This window comes from Thunnus maccoyii, chromosome 24 (genome assembly GCF_910596095.1).
Source record: "Thunnus maccoyii chromosome 24, fThuMac1.1, whole genome shotgun sequence".
In the NCBI taxonomy this organism is placed as follows: Eukaryota; Metazoa; Chordata; class Actinopteri; order Scombriformes; family Scombridae; genus Thunnus; species Thunnus maccoyii.
The window spans coordinates 3,249,461-3,274,593 of record NC_056556.1 but is presented as its reverse complement, the minus strand read 5'-3'; the positions used below and the strand labels follow the sequence as shown (position 1 = coordinate 3,274,593).

The 25,133-nt window shown below is 40.5% G+C and overlaps 1 protein-coding gene across 1 annotated transcript in view; it reads right to left on the bottom strand.

The window, feature by feature from the left end:
* The window catches only part of LOC121891834 (SH3 domain-binding protein 4-A-like), a 28,230-nt gene extending 6,631 nt beyond the window's left edge, over window positions 1-21,599 (bottom strand). Inside the window, exons 1-3 of the mRNA XM_042404453.1 lie at window positions 21,504-21,599; window positions 12,054-12,220; window positions 9,016-11,369 (exon numbers count right to left, since the gene is read on the bottom strand). Of these exons, the coding sequence (XP_042260387.1) occupies window positions 9,016-11,369; window positions 12,054-12,177 (2,478 nt within the window). The 5' untranslated portion in view covers window positions 12,178-12,220; window positions 21,504-21,599. The remainder of the gene's footprint in view (window positions 1-9,015; window positions 11,370-12,053; window positions 12,221-21,503) is intronic.
* Window positions 21,600-25,133: the final 3,534 nt, after the last annotated feature.

Below are 25,133 nucleotides of genomic sequence, written 5' to 3'. Positions count from 1 at the left end.
TCAAATATGTTAACTCACTTTTTTCTGACATTTTAAAGAAAGATAAAGATATTCAGTTTACTGTCATGTATGACACCAAAAAGCTTCATATCCTCACATTTGAGAAGCTGCAACCAGCAAATATTTGGCAATTTTCTTAAAAAAATTTACATGGTAATGTGATTAAGTAGAAACATTGTTTGGGAATATGTGAATATACGCTACTAAAGCCTAATATCAGCTGACATGAGAAGGTGGATACCACTTTATTTCCTGATCTTGAGGCTCTATCATTTCATAACTTACTGATTTTCTAAGTTATCACATCTGGTTTGTAAAATGTGTTTCAGGTTCTGTGTTTTTATTTAATTTATCAGAGACGTTGTATTTATGAAGATCACGTTGTAACCCCAAAAAAAATGGAAAGTACAGAATAAATACATTTGTATTCATTCAGCTGTGGAGCCTCGACTTAATTTAATGGCGCTTGAGTGGTTTCTATTGATTCAGCCTCTCAAAGCGTCACACACACACACACTTTCAGAGTCTCCAGCCAGCAAAACACTCGTATCTGAATCACAAAGAACAAAATTTCATCCTGATTTCTCTCCGTCACTCAAATTCAGACTCATGATAAGCGACATTGTGTTTGGCACAATCACAGAAACACATTGTGTATTAAAAGCAAACAAACAAACAAACAACATATGCTGTAAAACTGCAAATTGTTGGATCAGTTTTGCAGGGGTCATATTTCAGAGAGGAACAATGAAAGAATAGAAGAGTTGAACTAGACCAAACCGCTGACATGTAATCAAGGTAAAGTCCACCTTTTACAGCGCTGTTCCTTGAAAGTGGCTTCCATTGAAACTCACTGATCTGATCAAAACACCTGCAGTTAAGGGTGATATATTTTTCATCAATCAATTTCTTACCAGATTAATTATTAACATCCCTACGAACAGGACCATAAATTCACAGTGTGATGACCCCCTCTGGGCAGACTCTTAGTCCTCTACCTGCAGGAGCCTGGTGGGCGCAGTTGCATCATCAGGAAGATTCAGCTCACCTGAACTGATCAGCTTCTATATAAACTGGAGGCAGTCAGGCATTTGGCTTCTCCCCTCTAGCTTCCACCATGTTGGTTTTTAGTTGTGTTTAGTTTCATTTATCTTCTAGTTATATACAATAAATTCATTTTAGTTTAAACTCATGTGTGGTCTCCCCTCCTTTGTCCAGCCTTGAGCCGGGTTGTGACAACGGGAAGAGCCTCTAAAGAACTGTGTAATCTGATATTAATTAAAGGGAATATTTACACTGGTGGAGATTAACTGTGTACAATTTAATGAACAAAATACTGAACATTTTGCTGATGGTAATTGTTCTGTATGGCAGTGTATTACTGCCACCATGATGAAAAAAATATACTTTCTTGTTCTAACGAGACGCTTTTCTTGTTTTAACAACATCATTTTCATTATTACAAGATGTGTTCATGTTATCACTAAATGTCACAAAACTTTCTTGTCATTTCACAAAATGAACACATCTCATGAAAACCAACTTTTCAAACCAGTCATTTTCACTTTTTCTAGTTGTTGGCTACAATATCGTCTCTCAAGGCAAAATATGGAATTTTTTCTTGTTTTAATGACACGTAGAAGTTTCTTGTTATAACAACTTACCAACTTATCATGTTAAAACAAGAAAAGTTTCTTTTAATGGATTAATTTTGTGAAATAACCACAACATGTTGATGATTTCTGTCCGTTACTCAAATTGAGACTTATGACGACAGCAATAGTATGTTGGGCACAATCACAGATTTACAATGACACTGCTGAAACACTGAAACAACAGAGTATTAAAAACATAAGTCCGGTAGAGAAGAAATGTCGACACACTGGTAAATAAAAATAAATAAATAAATAAAAAGTTTTGTATATCTATTGATCAATATGACCGGATAACCTTGCGTTTTCTGTTTTATGCACAAATATGGACGCCAGCGTCAAGCAATTTCCTTTGTAATTGATTTTTGGCTATGTTAATGAGCAATAATTGATTAATCATTAAAAGCTCATAAATACAAAATGCATGTTTTCCTTCAGTTCTTTATGCAAAAACAGAATCATTTGGTATCTAGTAAAAATAAGAAAATATCTCAGAACAACAGGAAAAATATCTTGTAATAACGTGAAAAGGATCGTATTGACACACAGGCATGGATGTGACTGTAAAAAGATCGACTGGGTTACTTTTACTGGACATAAAGTCAGAAATTTGATTATGAAACGAGATCTCAAGTCGTAAGTCTTTTTTTCTCTGTTAAAAAGTGGATTTTCTGCAGATTTTTACAGTGTGTGTTTACAGTTTGTGCTTTGTGGTTTGACAGAATTATAATGTTGACATTATCAGGTAAGACAGGAAAAACGTTATAATGTCAAGGTCATGTAACTGCCAGTTATTAAAATGATCTATTTTTATACTCTATCTTCTCATAATTTGTCCTTTTTATCTCTTATCTTCCTCTATTATAGACTGCAGGTCTGCAATAAAGTGAATTAACCTGAATAACCTACAACACTCAGGTCATATTCCTCAACTCAAACTGAGATGATGGATTATTTTGGTTTTGTAATCCCCTCCTTCCTCTTCTGTCTGCCTCTATCTCTCTCCGCCACCTGGCCGACGAGGGCTTTGGCCTTCTAACGTGATGACCTCCGTCTGCTGATTCAGGCTTCACACAGGTGTCAGTCTAAATATAGACGGGGTCAGTCCAAATACAAACACACACACACACACACACACACACACACAAACGCATACTGGAAATGAGCATGATGTGTTCAAATGCAAATCAGGATCTCCGTGCAGCAGAGATGTGTCATTTAAGCCGGAAAGGATTAAAGCAGGAGACATGACAGGAATTAAGAAAGGGTTTGAGCTTCAAAAGAAAGGTCAGGAGGTGACTGGGGGGCAGATAGGTACAGTCCTTTAATCCTGTCAGCTCGGAAAAAAGCCTGCATTTGAATTTCGAGGGTGTTTTCACCCGGTGTCATCTCCCTCTGAGACATACGCAGAGTGTAAACACTGCACCACATGGGGGTCAAAGGTCAGTCTGTTGCTCAAGGACACTTTGTCAGCTGTTACAGTTCCAGCTGGAGTTACATTTCAGTCTCTTACTCTTATTCAGACCAACTTAAAACTTCTCCTTGCTGCTGTTGACACCATTTTCAAGTTTTTTTTGGAGTCATTTAGAACAGTTTCTCTCGATTTTTTATGAATTCTGGATAATCCTGCTCTTAAAACTGGCAAAGAAATGCAATTTAACTTGACATATGACATATTGTGCTCCATGAAATGCCAGAAGGCTACGATGAACAAAAAATAAATGGATCTGCTCCCCTGTCTCCAGCCTGGTTGCTTGATGTTTCCACATTATTATAACAAACATTGCGTTCAAAAAGTAGAGAACCGTCTGCTACGTGAGAGACTACAAAGTGTCTGAAAAATATGAGATAGCGGCGACCTGCAGCCTGAGCCCCGAAGCAGACATACAGACGGAGCTGACAGCTGACCGGGTGGCTGTCAGCTAAATAAGATTCACCTCCAAAAGCTTCAACAGGAAGGAGGGAAGGAAGGAGGGGGAGAGGTGGAGCAGGGAGGCTGACAAAACTGACAGGTAGAAAAGAGAAAAAGAGGCAGTCAGACAGGGAAAGAAAGCAAAAAGGACAGAGAGAGCATTACGTATGGAGAGACAGATGCATTTACACCTTTTTAACATGTATCTCAGATTTCAATCAGTCTGGAATGCTTCTTGCATTTACACTATCTGATCCAATCCAAGGTCTTTTTAGGTTTAGGGAAAGATCCTGGTTTAGGTTAAACTGATCACTTTATTAAGCTTAGAGAAACATGCAATGTGGGTTAAAGTGAAGAAAAAGAGAGAATGGCTGTGATGGAGAAACAAAATGGAAGATTTTTGCTAATTGTGATTTTAATTTCACACTATAGTGGAAAAATAATCAGAAAAAATACTCAGAACATCATTTTTTTGGACAACTTTCTGTTGTTTTCAATCTCCATTTCCACGTGAATGTCTCCTTTCAAAACATCTCACGCAAAAAAAACCATCTTAATAAGTTTTGTATATTTAAAAATTTTAGTTTGCAAGCATGACTGCACCGAAGAAACATTTAGTGACTGATTTCTTCCCAAAAACAATAGTTTTCCAGCTTTCTTTTTCAACGAAAACAATTTAAGGTTTTGACTTTTCGTTTGGATCAATCACCTCCGTCGAAGGAGACTTCTTAATTTGGAAAAACATCCTCTGTGTCTCTGTGCAGTTAGGACTCAACAGCTGCAGAGGATATCATGTTTTTCCTCGCACACATTTCTAGTTTTCAGTCCATTAAACCTGCAGCAGCCCAGCTGTTAAATTTTCATCGCTTAATTAACGTCCTGATTTTTATTGGCTGTCACAGGGGATTGAAGCGACTGCACGTTTATAAAAAGTCTCATTTTTGAGCCACGGACTGCTGAGTTTTATGACTGAAGACTACAAGCAGGGGATTGATTACGTGTTAGCCCCGCCTCCCTGCATGCATCTATTATTTAAGGACACCCTCCTGGCCTTTCAGCCTCTCTCCTTTGCTCACAAGCTTTCTCATTTGTCCTCAGCCTTCGCAATTCGATCTGGGGCGATAAAAGATCTACCGGGGCGGTGTCAGATGCCCCCAGGCCCTCCCGCTCCGTCCAGATCAGTGCCTGCTCATATTTCACATGGGAACACCTGCCGGCTCACTCGGTGTTGAAGAGGGAGCTGTTCAAACCCTGAAGACAAAGCAGGAGTGCTTGTTCTGCTACAACACTTTCATTTTTAAGGTTTCAGACTAACATGCAGCTGAAAGATGTCTCTGCTTTGGAAGTCCTACATAACTTTTCCACTTTTGTAGAAGCTTATGTTTGAGATTTAAAGTGTAGATACTCGAAGCTATGCAAGAGCACACCAGTTTTAGTCACATTTGGGTCTTTCAGTTAACAGCTTGTGGCCTTTCTAGTGTCAGTTGTGTATAATTTTGTCTCCACTTAACTTGACTGTTATTTAAAATCCTACAGATACAGGTATCAAGAGACATCAGGGGATAACCGTAACTTCACACCCACAAGCTGCATCTTTTGTATTTAACACATTTGGTAACAAGCAGGCAGGATTTACTGAGTGTTAGCGTAGCCTCAGTGACTGCACACAGCACTCCAGAAGTCCCGACCTCAGCTGCACGATTCACACACCCTCCAATCCTGAACTAAACTAGCGTCCGGTGACCCCTGAGTGTCGGCATACTTGTGTCACATTATCAAGCTGCAGCTAAGAACACACAACATGTGAATAAGATAACCATTGAATAACTATGACTCATTACGAAGTGACACTGTTGAGGAATAAACTTTTCAACTAATTCTAACAGATTCAGGAACAAAGATTCGGATTTGTTCTTAACTTTTGTCCAGAAGGTGTGTCTAACCTCTTTCTTCTCCACTTGTATCAGTTATCACATCCACACCCAGTTGGTCTGCTTTCTCACCTCTTTCTCTGTCATTAAAGACAATGAAGCTATGATACATCCTCAAGACACTGCCCCCACCCTGCTCGCTCCCTGAATTCCTCGCCATGACACCTTCCAGTTTATACCCGTCATCGATGCCCTTCAGATGACAATGCTTCATCCTATCTTTTCTTAACATTTCTTTCCAGTAGACTTATTTGTATACAGTAATTGGCATGGTCTTTGTTCCTAAGGTGCTCAGACTATTTATATGGTAACAAGCTGTGTCATTTTAATCCTTCTCTTTCTCCTTTTACTTCACACATTTCACAGTCGTGTGGATTTGTGTATTTTTGTCCAGAGAAAGCCACTTTAACAAAGCAAAGAATGAATTCTTTGTTTGCTAATCAAGGATTTTGTAGCGGGAGGTTTACAAGGATACAGTCCAGGTACTCAATGTTTTATTGAGTAACAATTATATAAAACAGGCTATATTTTTTCCTTTGAGCAGGAGATGCAGTAATTCAAGCCTGTTCGACTAACTGGACGTTGCTCCTGCAGCTTGATGACAATTCGCTGCTCTCCGGGGGGGGAAATTGTCGCAGGGGAAACACACATACACATACATACACCCACCAGAGTGGTTTATAGCAGGTGAAGTGCAGCAGCAAACTGAGCAGGGGACAACAAGTTTAAGATGTGTCGGGACATAAAATCCAGGAGAAAATCAGTCTAAGATGAGGCTCTCACAGTTAAATCTGTAAATCTGACAGAGCAATGCTGACAGATCTGCTACTGATGCTTCAGCATGGGAGGAAACCAAACCACACATCCAAATTAGAAATATATCAAAAAGAAAAAGCTCATTTCAGGAAGAAAAACAAGGGAGGACCAAGTCATATTACACTATGTCCAACAATAAAAGATAATGAATAGTGGGATAGAAAGCACACCGCGCAATAAAAATTAAGATCCTCATCTATTAAACACCAAAGCACTAAAGCGTACATTGATGGCCCCATCTTCAGAAGCTCAAAGATCAAAAATGATAAAAGTAAGTACAAAACATCTAGAATATTTCCCATTTGATGGGATGCTGTAGCTTTAAAAATATGAGAAAAATCAGTGTCACCTACTGGTTTTGTCATTATGATAAACATCTAAAAGACAACAGTTTTAAATATGATTTGGTCTGAGCAGCTTGTAAAGCAACAGGAGACACTGAATGTCTTAATTAATTTTTTGGGGTGGTTGTTGGCTCTTTAAAACCAATTTCTCTGCAGCTGTGTTCAGCCAGAAAACATCATACCAGAAGTTAATTCCATGTAATGACAAACCATAAATGGGTTGTAAGACTTTATACTTTGTGGATAGTTCTTTTAATCAAAGTCAACAGGACAAATTACTGCATATACACTACATCGGCCTTGATGATGAAAGTGTTTCTGATGAAAGAAAATTGCTGAACTTCAGTGAAGGACATCTGAGTGTGTCCTTGTGTCGTTTTCTAGCAAATATTTAAAAATGAAGCTCAGTGGAGTTAAGGATGGAGCCTGTTTCACAGATAAGAAAGCCAAGGTCTTCTTTGTGCACACAGCAAGTTAAAAAGCCTCGGCAGGAGCTGAAGGTAACCGTGAGAATAAAAGCCTTTTATGAAACATGAAAGCATGCCTTCTTTGCTTTAGACTTACTGAGATTATGGGGAGGTCACATGACTTACAGCCAAACAGGGAGAGGTGGTTGCAGGTGATCTAAAAGAGGCAAAAGCATGACCAGTAGCTAGTGAACAGCTGCTGTCAAAAGTCCCATTTAGCAAGGCACTTTGCCCCCAGCTGCTCCAGAGGCCACCAGCTGAAACCTGCGGCTGCACTGAGCATGTCGCTGCAACAAAAGTGCATGCATGCTTCATCAACTCTGCCTGGATAAACAAGAGTTTGAAAATGTACTTTGCTAAAGTACTTTTTGAGTAATGGCGTCTGGTGAGGGAAATGTCTCGGGACTATTTTGCCTCCTGCAGGGTGCCAGCGCTGACGGAGAAGAAAAACACATCGAGGCCTATGTGCATTCACTTGACAGAGCTGTTTTTGCTCAAACTGCAGATGTTATGTTTTATTTCCATGCATTCCTTTACAGGATTTTCTCCTACATTTTTATGTGATGGCTGTTCTCACTGTGAGACACCCACACTATAAGACAAGTTGTTTACCATTCAAGTGACTGAGCACAAGGACCCAAATTCTTCTAGCTGGCACTCAGATTGTGTCACATTGTCGGACTGCACTGCAGGCTGAAGTGGAGAGTAATCATGTTGAAGGATGTTGTAGCAGACTCACTAATCAGTAAGACAGAAAGTGACACTGATTGTTGAGGGAATTTGTTTTTTGTTCCTTTTAGCTGCCACAAAGCTCAACTAATGATACAGCAAGCAGCTGAGAGACACTGATAGAAGTCTTCTCTTGCTCAGTTCATGATGTGCATCATTTGAGGAAAAAGCTGTTTATGCAGGACAATTTTCTTTAACATTAGAAATAAAATCAGCAGCTACTCTTGCAGTAACAAGGGCTGTGACTTTGTGGTATCCTATGAGTTGTCACTAATCAAACAAGGAAAATGCAAACTATTCCCTGTTTACAGATTTCAAATATGATGATTTGCTGATTTTCTTTGTTTTATAGAATTGTAAATGGAATATCTCTGGGAACTTGCCATGGGCATTTTCCTTTTTTTTTTTTTTTAAAGATATGTTTTTTGGGGCATGTTTGCCCCTAATGGACAGCTGATGGTGGAGAGCAGACAGGAAATAAGGGGAGGCGAGGGGCAAGGAGGGAGGAGAGGGGCATGACATGCAAGAAGGGTCCCCAGCTGGAGTCGAACCAGGGAAACTGTAGCTACCATTCGGCCAACAGGGCGTTCCGCATGGGCATTTTCACATATTTTGAGGATTCATAGATTAAAAATGTTTTGATTAAATGACTAATTGAAATGAGATATTTAGGCTCACACAAAACAAATCTAAATAGTCTGCATCTGCAGTTTTTACCTTAAGATAAAAAGGGATATAATTTTACAATTGACTGAATAATCTTGGAGGATTTCTTTCTTTCTTAGCTGAAAGGCAAAGCTTAGACATCCACATATCCAAAACTGACACTAATGTCTGCTCATAATTCAAAAGGACTGGTTTAACTCGACGAAAACCAGGTCAACTTCAAACTCTAAGAACACATTTCCAACTTACTGGCTTCTTCCAGGTCAGTACGAAATGTTATGATTGTTACCTGCTACTTTCATGGAAACAGATCTTAAAAACATTGACACAGTAAAATCATTATTCTCAATACTCTGACTATTTCCACCTCAAGATTGTCTCCTTATGTGCACACAAACTGATTCTACAGTACTTAGAAAAAAAGATATGGTCAAATTAAAAGCATAAAAACTCTCACACACCACAGCCACATTCATACACACATTCTTCTTGTCTTACCATCATGAGTTCCCTCTGAAAGGACTTCCTCTCCTTGTTCTCCATGTTTGTACACTCCTCTTTCAATTTCTCCAGAACTGACGCCACCTTCTCCGGCTCATTGTCCAGCTCAGTCCGGCAGAAATAATTCAACGGCAAATTTCCGTATCCCAGGGCATCTGCAAACGCCCTCCAGTTACCCACGTTCTCCATCAAAACTGTCCTCACGGTTGCGTAGATGTATGTAAGAAATTTGCAAGGCTTCAGGATCTGCTCCAGCAGCATTGTGGTTGTTAGGTCCGGCCCACACCAATAAATGGGCTTCACTTTACCCAGAACCAAAACATTTTTGGCGTGGACAAGCCCCATCTTCCCCTGATAGTATCCAATATACCACTCTTTGGTCCGTAGCTGCCCTCGCAATTTGATTTTCTCCTCACTGAGCAAAGCAATAACATCCCCCTTCTTGTACTCCAACAGATAGGTGCTCTTGTGCTGCCTGATAACCGTTTTGATCAACTTGCCAAATTTTAGATTGGTAATGCAACGATCCTGGAACTTTGGATATTTGGAGGTGACAGCCAGCGGTGAGAGAACAATCTTATCCACCTCTTTCTTTTTCAAGAACCTCCTCTGGCCCGTTATTCTCGCTCCAGTCTTTGGAGGTGGTTGCGGAGTTTGGACACAGAACTGGGTGAGGATACAGTCCAGGGCATCCTTGACTTGGACCCTGAGAGTGAAGTCTGAGATGCTGTTGGGGTTGTGTGATGAGATCATGTACAGCAGCCTACTGACCTTCCCCAGTTTGACCTGAAATCCCCGAATTACACTGGCACCCTCGTTCACCTTCACCTGATAGTTGGACATGTTGGAGTACAATCCCACTTGGAGGTCCTGAGGGTACCCCAGTACAAACTGGTGCTTCCCCCACAGCTGGAGGGCAACCGCCGGGGTGGAGCTCGCCTGCCGACCCACCTCGCTCACCAACAAATTCTTGGGAGCGCAGTCATGCCCGAACATGGCCACGACTGTCTTGAAGGAAGGGTGGATGTGCTTGGGTCCGTACACACCTAGAGTTACTTTCCTCTGCACATAGTCCCAAACAGTCGTATTGTGGCTCATGTACTGCGACTGAACCACAACAGCCACATACATGCAAGGCTCTAGACTATCCAACTGCACCTGGACTGTATCCTTGTAAATGTAAGCATTAGGGATCGGCGTGTAAGGCCCTTCTTTGCAATCACTTCGAACACAAAGCACCTCAGCAGTGTGACAACTGTCCTTCCTCACAGTTACTGATATGTTCATCTCCAGTGTGATGAAGGACTTGGTCTCCATGTTGCTGAGCTTGATCTCCACCACAGGGCTAACAGTGGAGCAGTGGTCACTGTTGAGCTCCAGAGGAGGGTCTAGTAAGGCTTTCATGGAGATCTGCTGGTAGTCTCCATGGCTGACATGGCCTTCAGGGATGTGAACACTGATGTGCGTGTCTGGGAGCTGAACAACCCCTCCATTACTGTCTAACCTGCACACGATGTTGGTCTCCACCGGCTGTGTCTGGCCCCACCCAGGGCTCTGACCCAGGGATTCCAGGTCATGGCAAGACCTGGCTAGCTTTCGGTGGTTTAACCAAGCTGTCCTAAAATCCTCCCTGCTCTGAAACTGCTCCGGCACAGGAGCCTTAAGGCCTGTGAAGAATCCAGAAGAGGGTAAGGTTGGATTTGATTGAGCCTGCAGGACGGACAGTTCTGAGAGACTGTGGGAACGTTTACTCCTGAAAAAAGGGTTCTCCCTGTGGAGGTTTGGTGCAACCTCTTGGTTTGGGCTGATGGGGGTGGTGTTGTTCATGTAGAAGCTGCTAAACCCATTCGTCATGATTGTACTTGTGTTAAAGGTGGAGCCAGTGGACGGTGATGCCAAGGCATCAAAGAGAATAAGGTCTGCTGAGTTCCTTACACCTGCATCTTTGCAGTTTTGATCTAACGGGCGGATAAAGGGGTTCACAGAGAATGGACTGTTGTTGTAAATTGGGGAGGGTTTAGGGGTCATCCCTGTCCACTCCCCCAAACCTCCAAACTCCTTCGACCCCTCCTCGTATCCCTCCCCAAGACTGTCAATCATCCCACTGTCGCTGAGCGAAGAGTTCCTGAAGTTGACCGGCTGGACGTAGGCAGCTGGGATGTAACCCATCTCTGTGTTGTTGTGGGCGTACCACCACTCTCCACCTGACGTGTCCAGCACATAGAGGCGATCACCTTTGGAGAATTTCAGCGTGGTGAAGCTGCTGGGGCAGTAATCCTTTATGGCGACCACTTCCTGCGCCGCTCCATAGGAGGCTGAAGTGTCCAGCCTTAAGGCACTGGGAGAAGGCACTGAAAAGGAAAAAAAGATGTTAGACCAAATTGCACTTCTATCTCATAAAACTGTTAGTGACAGCTTCTGTCTTGATTGCAAAGTGGTTTATAAGTGCACTTAATCACTCATTTGCTGATTACTCAAAATATTGCGGTTAACGGTGCATATCACAGAAATAATGGACCAGTTAAACTAATGAGGTGATGGTGCTACAGATCAGACATTAGGGTTTTTGCCTAAATGGTTTTATTGCTTTGTTTACCTAAAACTTTGAGAAAAGCCTAAAACCAGAAAAAGAAATGTTTAGTCCTTTATCTTGGACACAAAGGCAACCAAAAAAGCAAAACAAATATTTCAATGATTCTGAATGCAACCAAACACCTTTTCAGATCACAAGTTAAATGTATGAGCAGATGAACTACATAAGTTGCTATTTTTGGTTCACCTCATTAGCGTATACAGAGCATGTAAACAAAGCTGCAATGGGGTGCAACCAGTGAAGTGAAAGAGCCAGTTTCCAGCAGATAACTGAATATGTTGATTGCAAAAGATGAAAAGAACAAAATTAAAACAAAATCTAGAGATATTATGTGAACTTTGATTAATTGGGACTTAAATTTAACCATAATCTTGTATCTTGAAACTTTTGCCTTACAGAACACATTTTTTCCCCTGTGTTTTTACAACAATGACATACTGACCTTTGACATCAGTGAGACTCGCCCCGGTCACCCCCTCGCTGAGGTCGATGAGCGTCCCCTCAGATTTACAGCGAGGGAGGATGTGGTTGTTGTTGGTCACTCTGATGATTCGATGGGCAGCCATGGCCTATCCTTGTCGTAGCTTTCGCTCATTGGCAGCTTTTCATCTGGAAACAAGCACAAAAAGGAGTTCAGAGTTTGATCTTAAGTGACTCCCCAACTCGATGCTGGAGGAGGAAGTTTAATTTTCTAGATCGCTAACACAGTTACAGGCTGAAAAGGTCAAAATAAGGTCACCGCATTTTTGAAGGAACTCAGTATGAAGGATGGTTAGGGGAAAGAAATGAGCTCCCAGCGGAACACAGTGAGGTTTTTTTTCTAAATCGATGCAAAGAGCATGAGTAGTGAGCTCAGAGATGGAGAAAGAGAGAGATGTGATTTAGTGGGAGAGCAATTGAAAAGCAATAAATAAATTAAACCAAAGAGATTTAAGCCCTGAGGGAAAGTGACAATGAAGAAGGTCAGAAACACAATGTAAAGCAGGAAGCAAAAATGGAGAGTGCAAACATTTTGGCAATTTGCACACTGGAAACTGACCTAAATGACTAACTAAGCCTTTCAACATTTGTCATATATTGTATAAACTTTAAAAATTATATTATATTATTATATCTATTAAATTATATCTAATATCTCTTCCTTTAAGCTAAAAAAACGTAATCTAAAGGTCATACCCGACCTCAAGGGTTTAAATGTCTCAAATCTTTTCCTTCAGGTGATTCAAATCAACCATTAACCTTCAACCATTATAATCTCAAAATCAAGTCTCTCTCCCTGCTCTGGCTCGACATCCTGCACTGCCATGTGCATTTTGATTATTTACATCTCTGATTATATCAACCAAGGTACCAATTTCCTTGTAAGAATTGAGCTGTGATTCAATTTTGTGTATGAAAACACAGTCAGCAGAGGGCTGTAATCTGATTAGAGTGGCAGCGAGAAATTGTTTTGCAGCAAAACGTTGTTCCCTTTGGTCACGAGAGACTTTGTTATTCCTGCAGGATGTGGCGAGCAGCGACAGTGGGAACATTTGCATTTGCACACTAATGATGCCATTTTAATCTGATTAAAGCAACACAGACTGTAGAGGCCGCCATGTGAATGCCTTTCACTGATTATCTTCGTTAGAGCTCTAATGTTTGGAGCTGAAACTCTGCTCAGTGTTTTCACATTAAACACTGAGGATTGTGATTCAGGTGCAGGTGTTTGTTTCCATGAAGTTGCCACACCGCTTTACAATCTATTTTTATCCCAAACTGAGTATAAAACACAGAAATTGAGCTATTATTAGTAAAGTTGGATATCAGTTCAACACAGCTTTTTGTCTGTTTTTATATAAATGCAAACAACCAGAAAGAACAGAAATATGGTAAAGTGTTAAGTATTATTGTAAAGATTCTTACTACTCCCATCTCTCGGCTTCACTACATCACTACATGAAGATACCACATGATGCAGGATATTCAGCAATGAGAACATCTACATACACACAAGAAACCAGGTTACTCAGAGAAACCAGGTTATGCATGATATCGAACAACATGTTCACATGAACTGTAATAACATGGCTGCAGTAAAATCCCTGTTTATATTTTCTCCTTTACTCCCGGCCTAGATTTGGAACCATAGCTTGCTTGATTTTTCATAGGACGACTTTGTAGTAAGAGCACAGTTTATTTTTGTCTGATGAGATGACACAGTATAAAATTAGGCAATTATGGAGTCATGAAGGAGGTGTTGGGAACCGACTTCCAAGAACAACAATGTAAACAAACATGTGGCATCGCCCATTTTCATCATCATAACTGATACATTTCCTGTCTTTGTTTTGCACATTTGTACATGAAAATACACCAATTAGAAACCCTGTTAAGCATTTTATTGGGCTTTTTATTAACATGGCATTGAAGAAATCAGGTTGCATTATAGTTTTGTCCCTCATACTATCATAAGACACTTATGTTTTAAGACATTAATGCTTAAAAAATATTAAAATTATGTAAAAGAATGAAAAGTTCTCATCAAACTTTTACTTTCCACCTACTTCCATGTGAGCCATTCAACCTTCTCCCACTTAATTGGCACAGTTTCATGCAAAATGACAAAGTTTTACTTTCTGTGCTTTCATTGCTCCCCTGTGAGCCTCCTTCGCACTACAGTAGTCGAGTCTAGTCTGTAGTTTTTAAAACCTGGTGAGACAGAATTAAGCAGATATATTGAGATTTTTGTCTCTCATTCCTGAAAATGGCAAAAAAAGTGAAATCTTGTGATTGTTTCAGAGCAGATCGTCTCATGAAGTTGAAGGAAACTGCGGCACTGTGGGCTGCAAAGCATGCAGGGAAGACAAAGTGAGTCTTGTTTAATGGTGGCATCTGTTCACCTGCGAGCTCGAGCTGAAAGCCCGTCAAACTCCTCCAAGGCGACATTTCATTTTCCTGCACCCTCTCTGCTCTACAAGGAGCGTGTCGCCCGTCGATAAAATCCTTCCCTCGGCACGAAAATGAGCACTCAGCGGGCAGTCGGAGCGAGCCTACGATCAATAACAAGCCAGCAGACAAAGAGACTGTCACCCACTTTGATATCACGCCAAGGCGATCCCCCGCTAAATGCAGCAGGAGGTGAGGACAGCTCTGACAGATGTAGCAAAAAAAAAAAAAAAAAATAGACAGAAAGAAAACAAGAGGAATTGGAAGCTTCTCTTCTCTGCGACGGGACTCGCAGCAGGAGGTTCAGTTCAGAGCCCTGCGGATCCACGCTGAGCCTCCCTACAAGCTCACAACTTTTGTTCCGAGAGAAAACATCCAGGATTTGAGGAGCGAAAAGCAGCACGAGACATTAAAAAAACACAAAAGTTAAACAAGACTGTGATACCCTGCGTTTGACCTTATCTGAGAAAACAAGACTTTCACAGACAGATCGCAGAGATACTGAAGATGGGGGAGGGGGAGGGTGACCTCCATTTTACTTTTGATTTACTCTACGTTAGCAGAGAAATTTCAATTACAGAGGGAGAGTAGACTAAAAAAAGGAGCTTTCAGGGGATCTGCAGCAAACTGCTCGAGGGCTTGTGTGTTCCTCAAAATTGGAATCAGGGATTTTTTTTTTTTTTTTTTCCCCTCTGGTGCATTAATAACCGAGTCAGTGAAATACTCTGTTATTAACTCGTTTCAGTGAGACTGACAGAGTGGAGGAGCGGTGAGGACGTCAGGGAGTCGAAAGTTTAATTAGCCAAGAGTCGGCGGTCCTAATCCCTGGATGAATGTTGCTGTAATAACCATTTCCAGCAGCCATATGCTTGCGTAGAGTTTATCGTTTTTCCATCACAGCTGTTTAAAATGAGCAGAGAATCAGACACAGCAGCAGAGAAAACAAAATCATGCCAAACATTAAAATTAACCAACAGTATATAATATTTAGTCAAATTCACAGTTAAATTTCATATGTTAGCAAACAGGGAGTAATCCCAGATCAAATCAGGAAGCTGAACACCGTACTCTGTCTGATTTCAGTATTGGTTTAATAAAATGAAGTGGAAACAACTTTATGAGCTTGTTAGCAAATCTTAATGTACATCTGTTTAGCAACAAACTCACAAAACAACAAAATCTCCTCAGATTTCAATATTATAATCACAATCCTCCAGCTGGTGGAAAAATTGTGATTGATTATTAATTTGTTCAAGTTTTCTCGGTAAAGTCTGTCAAAACAAAATATATGTTTGTTTAACTTGTTTGTAGCTCATTTTCCATGTTTGCTCAGGTCCAACAACCAAAAAAAAAAAGAGGGTTAAAAGGAGCAAAACACCACTAAAAAATGCTTTATTTAACTTTAAACTCAGAGAAAAGGTCAGCTCTTTCATCTTGTTTTGCAGGAAACAGAGTGCAGGCACTTGTGCTTAATTCAGTCCTGACCTTAAAGACAGACACACATTAGATCTACTCGAGTCTGTTACCTAACTGGACGCCCTGCTGTGGCCTGCGGCGATGCAACTCTACTCCCAGCATGCCTGCGGGCATGCGTTTACACCTGTGACGAAGTGGCAGTGAACCAGCAGAAATTAACAAGAGCTCAGGGGAAAAAAAATGTCCTTGAATATTTGTACACTGCTCATGAAATTAAAAGTGATGGAGGAAGATGCTCACCTATAATTAGCAGTTATATTCCTGTTGAGTTCATTTAATCACACAAGTTTGACTTCAGCCCCCTGTGGGCCACTGTAGATGCTTTCTAGAAGCCTGTGAGTGCATTTTTGCTTGTAAACACAACTGTGTTTACAATAAAATAAAGTTGTTCATCAAAACCTCCTGCAGGAGAAAAAAAAAAAAAGACTGATCATCAAAAAGTGCTCTCTGAATAAAAATATTGTCTCACCCTTCAGCATGCTGTCAACCCGATTTGCAAATGTACCATCAAAACTGAACAAATTGAACCCATTTGCTTTTAAAAACATCACGTCAGCTATGAGAGGAATGTGATAAATGAAGTTATAATAACTATGGTTTAGGAACAAGACCATGCCTCTCTGGTTCTCAGCCTCTTGGACAATGATGTGTTTGATGACCGATCTGGTCTCCGAATCTCCTCCGTCCATTGCTGCCTCCAATTATCGCAGGCAGCCACTAAGCCATCACATCCGCCCTCCGCCATCTACGTCCCTCAGCGAAGCATTGTCTATAGCTCTCCATCCAGCGAGATACCACCGCATCCACATACAGGCCCTTGTCGCCATCACTGTCCTTCAGAAGAAGGCCGCTCTTCCAGACGCCGCATGTCCAACCAACGCTACACCCTCAACCGCACAGCAGCCAACTCGCAGCTCCTCCTGACACAACTAGAATCTCCGAATGGACAGACGCCGGCCTCCAACACATTCCACTCCACCGGACTGACAATAAAGCCAAGCTTTTCCAGCTCAACACAGCCTCCACTTCCACCCTAAGGCCACAGATATAGTCCCAAGCGGACATATACACGGACACCACGGACGCGTAGTAGCTCTGTTTATACTACTTTCTTGAGTCTGCTCAGAGGACATAATCCACACATACGCAGTAGATCGGTGTCTACAGGAAGGCAGTGTTGTGACCGCGCAGACTGGGCAACAAATTGGAGGCACAGAGCCTACGCATACACCCTTTAATGACGAAATTTGCGTCACATGGATCCTAGCAGACCCTCATGTACTGTCCAGAGAGGGTCGTCACAACGCGAAAGGTATAAGTTCAGCTTAACCCTTCACCTCCATCCCTACCCTCACCCTTGGATGCCTCCAAGTGCCAATTTACTGCCTATTTACTATAGTGGTCCAAGTAATATTTGTTGTTAAAGTGTACTGTAGTAGCATCACATGACATGGTTAAGCTACGTTTGAGTCATAAAAAGAGTATGAATGTAATTGTAAGAACAATACTTTGCACTCATATCTTAGGATGTTTGATTTGAGAGAGAACTTATTTTAACTTTAATTATAACTATTCTAATTACCTGTCCTTATCTGTTAACTCCCCCTGCTCTTTCATCTACTTCACTGTGCGAATGTCTCTCGTTTTTTCACTGCAGGGATTAAAGCAAGAAAAGATTTGTGAGCCTGAAAAGTTGTCCAGGAGGAAATGTGTACAATGTACTGAATTAAATATTATATGAATTTAAAACTGCCTGAAATCAGGTATTGTGCCTGGGAACTTAAACTCCTGTCACTGTATCAAATGTTTTGTCAGTTTTCTGCCTCTTTCGTGGTTGATGATCATGGAGGCTGTGGTGGAATTTGTAAATGAAAGATTTGACAGTATTTTGGGTGCAAATTCAGGAGGCTTATCTCCGCCTGGTTACCGCAGTTACAGTCAAATCAAGCGCACCTGCAGAGCAGACGCGCCACACTAAAGTGATATAACAGCTACATGAGTCTCATGTTTCACCTGCAAGACTCGTGTTTTAATGCTGCTTGTTATTCAGAGTTCAGTTATAAAATCCAAACGCACTGCGGAACGTCTCTCCGTTTAGCCGACTTTTCTAAATTTAACACCGGAGCTGTGAGTGTCAGAGCTCGGAGCAGGAAACACAGTCTTAGTCACATCATCTCTCACCAATTCATTTTGAAAGAGCAACAGCCAATGAGGGAACTCCAACACTCAGCCGCCAACCAATGGTGTAACTTTATCACTCACTCACTCACTCACAGAAAACCACAGTTATAGGGCTGATTGGTGGCAAAAACTGAAGCTGCCACACAGGAAAACATCATATTCCTCTCTGATTATCTTTCTTACTGTCCAACAGCGGCTTTATTATATGTTCAGGGTTTTAATTTTTATCCTGCAGAGCTGCAAGAGAAAATAAACACATTAAAAAAAAAAAAGCCTCAGCTTGGCATGTGGTCAAGTACATTAGGCTGCGGCGGTGCTCTGCCTCGACCGCCACCATTCATCAACGGAGAAATTCATCCGTAAAATATAACAATCGCTCCTCTCTCCCCTCAGGATGGATTTCCAGCTAGATGAGCCCACTAAGTACTAAATTTTTTTGTGCCACATCCTCCTCTCCTCCGCTGCAGAGGGAGATTCTTCCGCTGACGGTTTAAGAAGAAAAGGTTCACACTCAGGAAGAGGAAGCGGCATTTTGACGACGTCAACAGGTCGACTTCAGGGCAGCGGATAGTTTAATTTTCAACATTAAGTGTTTTGAATGCTGTAATTTCCCTACAATGACTCTATCTGCAGGAGGAAAAACAGCTGAGTGGAAAATCATAAAACATTAGCTGATGATTATGTTATAAAATACTCTTAATACTGTAAATGAGTTGCAACAGGCTCTTACTGTAATAAATTAGGGAAAATGTAAAAGCAGCTAATTGTCTGTTGACGTACCAATGTTGATTAACGAGTCAACACACTTTATAACATTTCAACCATTTAAAGAGACATTTAAGTTTCATTTTTTCAAGTTATTAGATAATGAGGACTTGTTTTATTAACAGTTGGCCTTGAACTGACGAGCATTCGTGGGTTCATCCATCAGATTTCACACTGAAGCTGCAGGTTGCAGGATGTTCAGATGCAGTTGTGATAATTGATGTGATGAAAATGAAACACCAAAGTGTCCTTGGAAACATGTGGAAGTATGTGTTTTCACTTTTTATTTCATGTCTGTAATCCATAAATGAATCATATACATGTACATAACTGGCAACGCTTATAGTTTCATGTGTTTATCAGATGTTTTGCATGCTGTAAAATCTTAATCCTGACAATGATAAGTACTTGCAGCTGAAAGAAGTCCTGTAACATCTCACTCTGAAGTACTAGCACATAAAAACTGTACATTTTTAATTACAATACTTAAATTATTGGGGGTTTTTTCTACTTTCCCCCTCTGACTGGAGCTCGTCAGCTGCTGTTTAGGCTTTTAAAATCACACTGGGAGCTCAGGATAATTACTATATTCTGCAGATGCTGCTGTATATTCATTAATGGGTAATTAAGCAACACAAAAAACAAGATGTAGAGATGTTTGTTTCTGTGAGTGTATAAGACAACATGATGATTCAAATACGTATATGCACAGAGGTGTGTGTAGACTTAACTCCACAGTGTGTGTGTGTGTGTGTGTGTGTGTGTTGTGCTGAGCTGCCATTAATTACAAAATGGAGCGCACCTTCGCAGGGATCTGGAAAATGATGACATGTGAGTTTTCAGGCTTAGCGTCAGGAGTGTGTGTGTGTCGGGGGGGGGGGGGGGGGGGGGAGCTGTTGAGATGGGTTTAGTGTGTGTGAAGTAGGAGGTGTTTAGCGTCTCTTTCACATCAGTTTGTGTTCATGTTTTTGTTAAAAGAGGAAGAGGAGGAGATTGGAAGATATGATGAAGACGTAGAGGGTGAGGAGGCGGCGAACAGAGGAAGAGGAGTAAGATAGCTGCTCACAGAGTTTGGAAGAAGAAAAAGAAGAAGGAGGCAAGTGAGGTGAAGAGGAGGAGGAAAAGTCTTAGAGAAAGGAGAGAGGAGGAGAGGGAGGAGGTAGAAGAAAAAGACAACAAGGAGGCAGAAGATCGAGGAGGAAGAGGAGGAGGATAAGAAGGAGAAGAGGATAAAAAAAGAAGAAGGAGGCAAGTGAGACAGGAGGAAAGTCTCAGAGGAAGAAGAGAGGGTGAAAAAGATGAAGATGTAGAAGAAGAAGACAACGTGGAGGCAGAGGATCAGGGAAGATGAGGAGGAGGAGGAGGAGAGGAAAGAGAGAGGGGAGAATTGGAAGAAGAACAAGAGGGAAAAGGGTGGAAAGATCAGGAGCGAGGGAGAGGAGGAGGAGGCAGAAAGGTTAGGAATGAGGAGGAGGAAGAAAAGAAGTCTCCAACTGGAAAACCCCACATTCCTTCCTGACCCAGTCCAAGATAGGTGTGTGTGTGTGTGTGTGTGTGTGTGTGTGTGTGTGTGTGTGTGTGTGTGTGTTTTGAAAATATTTTCAGGAAACACACATAAAAATCCATCTAATTAAATCCATCTAATTAAATAGAGTTGTGGACGACTTCAGGCTGTAAGACAATGTGTGTGTGTGTGTGTGTGTGTGTGTGTGTGTATGCTTGTGTGTGTGTGTGTGTGTGTGTGTGTGTGTGCGTGTGTGTGTGTGTGTGTGTGTGTGTGTGTGTGCGTGTGTGTGTGTGTGTGTGTGTGCGCGTGTGTGTGGCTGCAAAGAGAGGATTTTCAGCTTATCAGATGACCTTATTGGCAGGGCTAAGGTGACGCTGGAGACACACGCGTGCACGCGCACGTGACACAATGCACGCTCCTTGTCAACTTATCATTTCCAGTCGTTTTCCTCCATCTGCTGCTGAGCCTTCCTCTGCAGCCTCGTGTTTATTATAATTTATGAATATTCATAAATATACACAGCCAGATAGATAAAAGAAAGGAATACAAAGAGGTAGGAATGGAAGGAATGCTTTCAGTTTACACTTATAGGCTAATTAATGTTATACTACAAGAATATTGTTACCATATTATACAAATAAAGCATCATAAAACACTGAAAAGCACGATAAGGTTCATTCTTCAGCATCAAAAAGTCGCAATACGCCATAAAAACATTAAAAACAACACCACCACCAACCTCACATGAATACAGAAACCTTTTAAATGTCACACACTGCCATAAAAAGTCACAGTGTGTATTGGATGTAAGTGTAAGCTCACTACAAAGCAGAATGATAACACCATGTTGAATCATATCATAAAGCAAACAGAGATTATTATAAAGAAAAAAATAAATATAATAAATAAATATAGTGAAGCCGAATTTCTCTCCGCACATCGTTCTGCTACATGAGTAAATAAACTGATGGTAGGATTTGTTTTAAAGGTCAATAGAAGTGATAAAGTCTAAATTTGAGTGTAATGTGAACTGACCTCCTGCTGGCTTGATGCTTGATTGGTGCTTTAAGTGAGAAGAAGCTGAAGATTGAGAGCCGTCACTTCATCTTCTGTTTCTCGTTTTTTTTCTTCTCGCGTCATTTATATTGAAAATCTTTTTAAAAAAAAAAAAAAAAAAAAAAAAGGAATAAAAGGAAAAAATAAAGGAATAATTTAAAAAAAATATTAGATAAAAGCTCCACAGTCCCAGAAGTTGTTGAAGGGTATCAGATGAAGCGACACGTCGGGTTCACGTCCGTCTCTGCTCCGGTCTGCCGGAGGACTGGAGGAGAGCTGCTCTGCTGCTGGATGGGAGTGGGTGACGTCACGGCGAGGGGCGGGGCACACACACACACACACACACACACACACACACACACACACACACACACACAGCTATGTATATAGCCTCCTGTACAGTGTGTCCAAACTGCAGCATTGTTCCTGCACTCAGTGACCTTATTGTTATACTGAAAATATTTTTCACAGGTTTACTTCAGGTGACTCATTACTTTAGATTTGTAGTAAAGTAATCGATTACAAGGAAAAGTCCTGCATGAAAATTAAGTAAAAATACATAAGTATTATGAGCTTGATGTAGTTAAAGTATTGCAGTAAAAGTACATAAGTATTATGAGCTTGATGTAGTTAAAGTATTGCAGTAAAAGTACATAAGTATTATGAGCTTGATGTAGTTAAAGTATTGCAGTAAAAGTAGCGGTTTGGTCCCTCTGACTGATATATTATTATATATGACATCATTAGATTATTAATAGTGAAGCATCAGTGTTAGAGCAGCATGTTACTGTTGTAGCTGCTGGAGGTGGAGCTAGTTTACACTACTTTATATACAGTTAGCTAGTTTAGTCCAGTGGTTCCCAACATAGGGGTCGGGGCCCCTCCAAAGGGTCAGCAGATAAATCTGAGGGGTCGTGAGATGATTAATGGGAGAGGAAAGAAGAAAAAACAAAGTTCTGATACACAAATCTGTTTTCAGTTTTTGGACTTTTTCTCTAATCTTTGATTTTTGCTGAAATATTGGATCATTTGAACATTTATTGAAATGAAAGCATGTGAGAAGTTTAGAGGGAAAAATCACTATTTGGTGGAGCTGTTAACAACTCATAGACATGTGAAATGTGACCCCGACTACACACTGCTTTTTGTAAGACGTCAAAAGCCAAAAAGGTTGGAAACCACTGGTTTCATCTTTAACAATGTGTTGTATTTTAAAAGCTTGTTATATTATCCATTGTGTCAAATCTTCATCTGAAAAGTAACTAAAGCTGTCAAATAAATGTAGTGGAGTAGAAAGTACAATATTTCCCTCTGAGATGTAGAGGAGTTCACTTCTATTTTAGAGTTTTTTCTATGTGTAGTTTTACATAACAGCTGAGTAGTGACAGAAAATGGACAGATGGATGAAAACAGATGGACGGACAGATGGATGGATGTAAAGACTCATTAGTTTAACTAATCAGTTTTTTCCAAATCCATACTCACAACAAAATAAAACATATTTTCCACTTTTACAGACAATTAAAGAGCAGGAACTGGGACGTGTTGCAAATTTGAAGTATTTTGCATCTTAAATTGACAAGTACTTCAGTTTCGACATGAACACTGAGGCAACATTTCCATCTTTCATTAAAGGAATTTATCATCCTCCCCTCAAGTTTCAGAAAATTAAGCGTAATGTGTCGGATTTTCAGTTATTGCATCTATTATTCTAAGTGCAATAAACACATGTATTTTTTTTTATTGTATTATGTAAATTGTGTGCAGTGATCTTTGACTTACGTAAAAGCAACACCACACTATAAATAGTCTTGCATTATAAATTTTTACAAAGTATTGGCATCAAAGTATACTTAAAGTATTCATTATGCATAACAGCCTGTTTCAGAATAGCATATATTATTGGATTAACATTGTTACATTAATATGGAAACACTACTTCAATGATGCAGCTAGTAAAGGCTGATTTTTAACCTCTTAATATACTGATGAGTAGTTTAATCTTTAATGACACATCTATTATTGAAATTGAAGCATATAAACAGCTTGTTTTGTGTTATTTTCATTGTACTTGTATTATCTTTAATGTTACTTTACTGACTGTGTTAGTATTTGCAAAACAAAAATCTGAACTGATGATAACATCCACTACACGCTGCATGAATTTCATTCTAACATCTTCATGATGTGCAGATTGTGAAATAAAACTACAAATTTAAGGTGCAATCATCACCTAATATAACATCATGCTGTGCATCCTCTCAAACTTTCCTCCTTTCTATCTTTTCTCCTTCTAATTGTCAATATTCATTAATAATTACTACTTATAATTAACCTCACAAATAGATACAACACTGCCAATATCCTTAGTAAAAACACAGTCAATAGTGCTGCAAACTGAAATGAAATCATACTCAGTAGCTTTTGTTGGAACTTATCTATTATCAGTAAGGAAAATAAAACTCTTTTTACATTCGAAAGCACAAAAACAACAAATATAACGCTGCCTCTGGAGTCAGTAATGATCAGCACATTGAGCGAGTTTTCTCTGCGGAGCCGTGTGTGTTGAACCGCCTCCATAAATAACGTTGAGTGGAGCTGAAGGGTAAATGGCTCGTGCAGCAGGACGGTCCTCTGCTAATGAGGCGCAGTTCATTGAAACGCTGTCAGCGAGCTAAAATCCCTCCGCGCCTGCTGTGGTTTGTGTGACATCATTAATACAAATAACAGTAGTCGGAGCTTGTTTGAAAATGAGGATGATGTTTTAATGAGAATTTCTAAAATGCTCTTTAAAGAGCATCATGATAACTTCTTAAACATCTGATAGAGATATTTTACATTTAAATGACAATCACAGTATTTCAAACAACACTTAACATGCCCCAAAAAGGCAGCTTGAGAGTATATATGTATATATATGACTGGTTTCTTCTACACTCAGAAGAAAAACAGCTTTCATCAGTGTAATAGACGGCCCGTCCTCTTTCATCTCAATGATAAAACCCACTCAGTGGTTTTATAAAGCTGCTCTCACTGCAGAGCGGGAAGGTGTTGGCTCGAAAAAGACAAAGAAGAAGACGAAACGTCTCTAAATGTGAAGCTCGTAGAGAGAAGATTCAGTTGGTGATGAGTTGGAAAGTAAAAACTTTGCAGGAGCTCCTTTCTGATTTCAGTCGAGCGTTTCTGACGGTGAGGCGCACTGTAACATTTTCCACGTTTAACATGCAGGATTTTCTTGAAAATGAGATGACGGATCACATGCTGCTTATCAGCGGCAGATACAGAACGTGGCTAATGACTGGGCCTGGATAAATCTGGACGGCCCTGCAGCTTTGACTTTGTTCTCTCTCTCTCTCTCTCTCTCTCTCTCTTTGTTCTCTTTCAAAAGACAAAAGCTGTTCAGGCCTCCAGTCAACATAGATGATCTCAGGCGCGTTTGGATCCAGTTCGTTCTCTCACAACCATCCTGCTGAGACTTCTCATGCTTCATCCTCGTATAGACGTATAGCTGTTTAGCCATAGTTCCAAACATTAATCTTGCTGCTAGCTACACGAAACGGCCTCCTGACAGCACGTGTGCGACGTAACGTAACGTCAGTCACGTAAGAG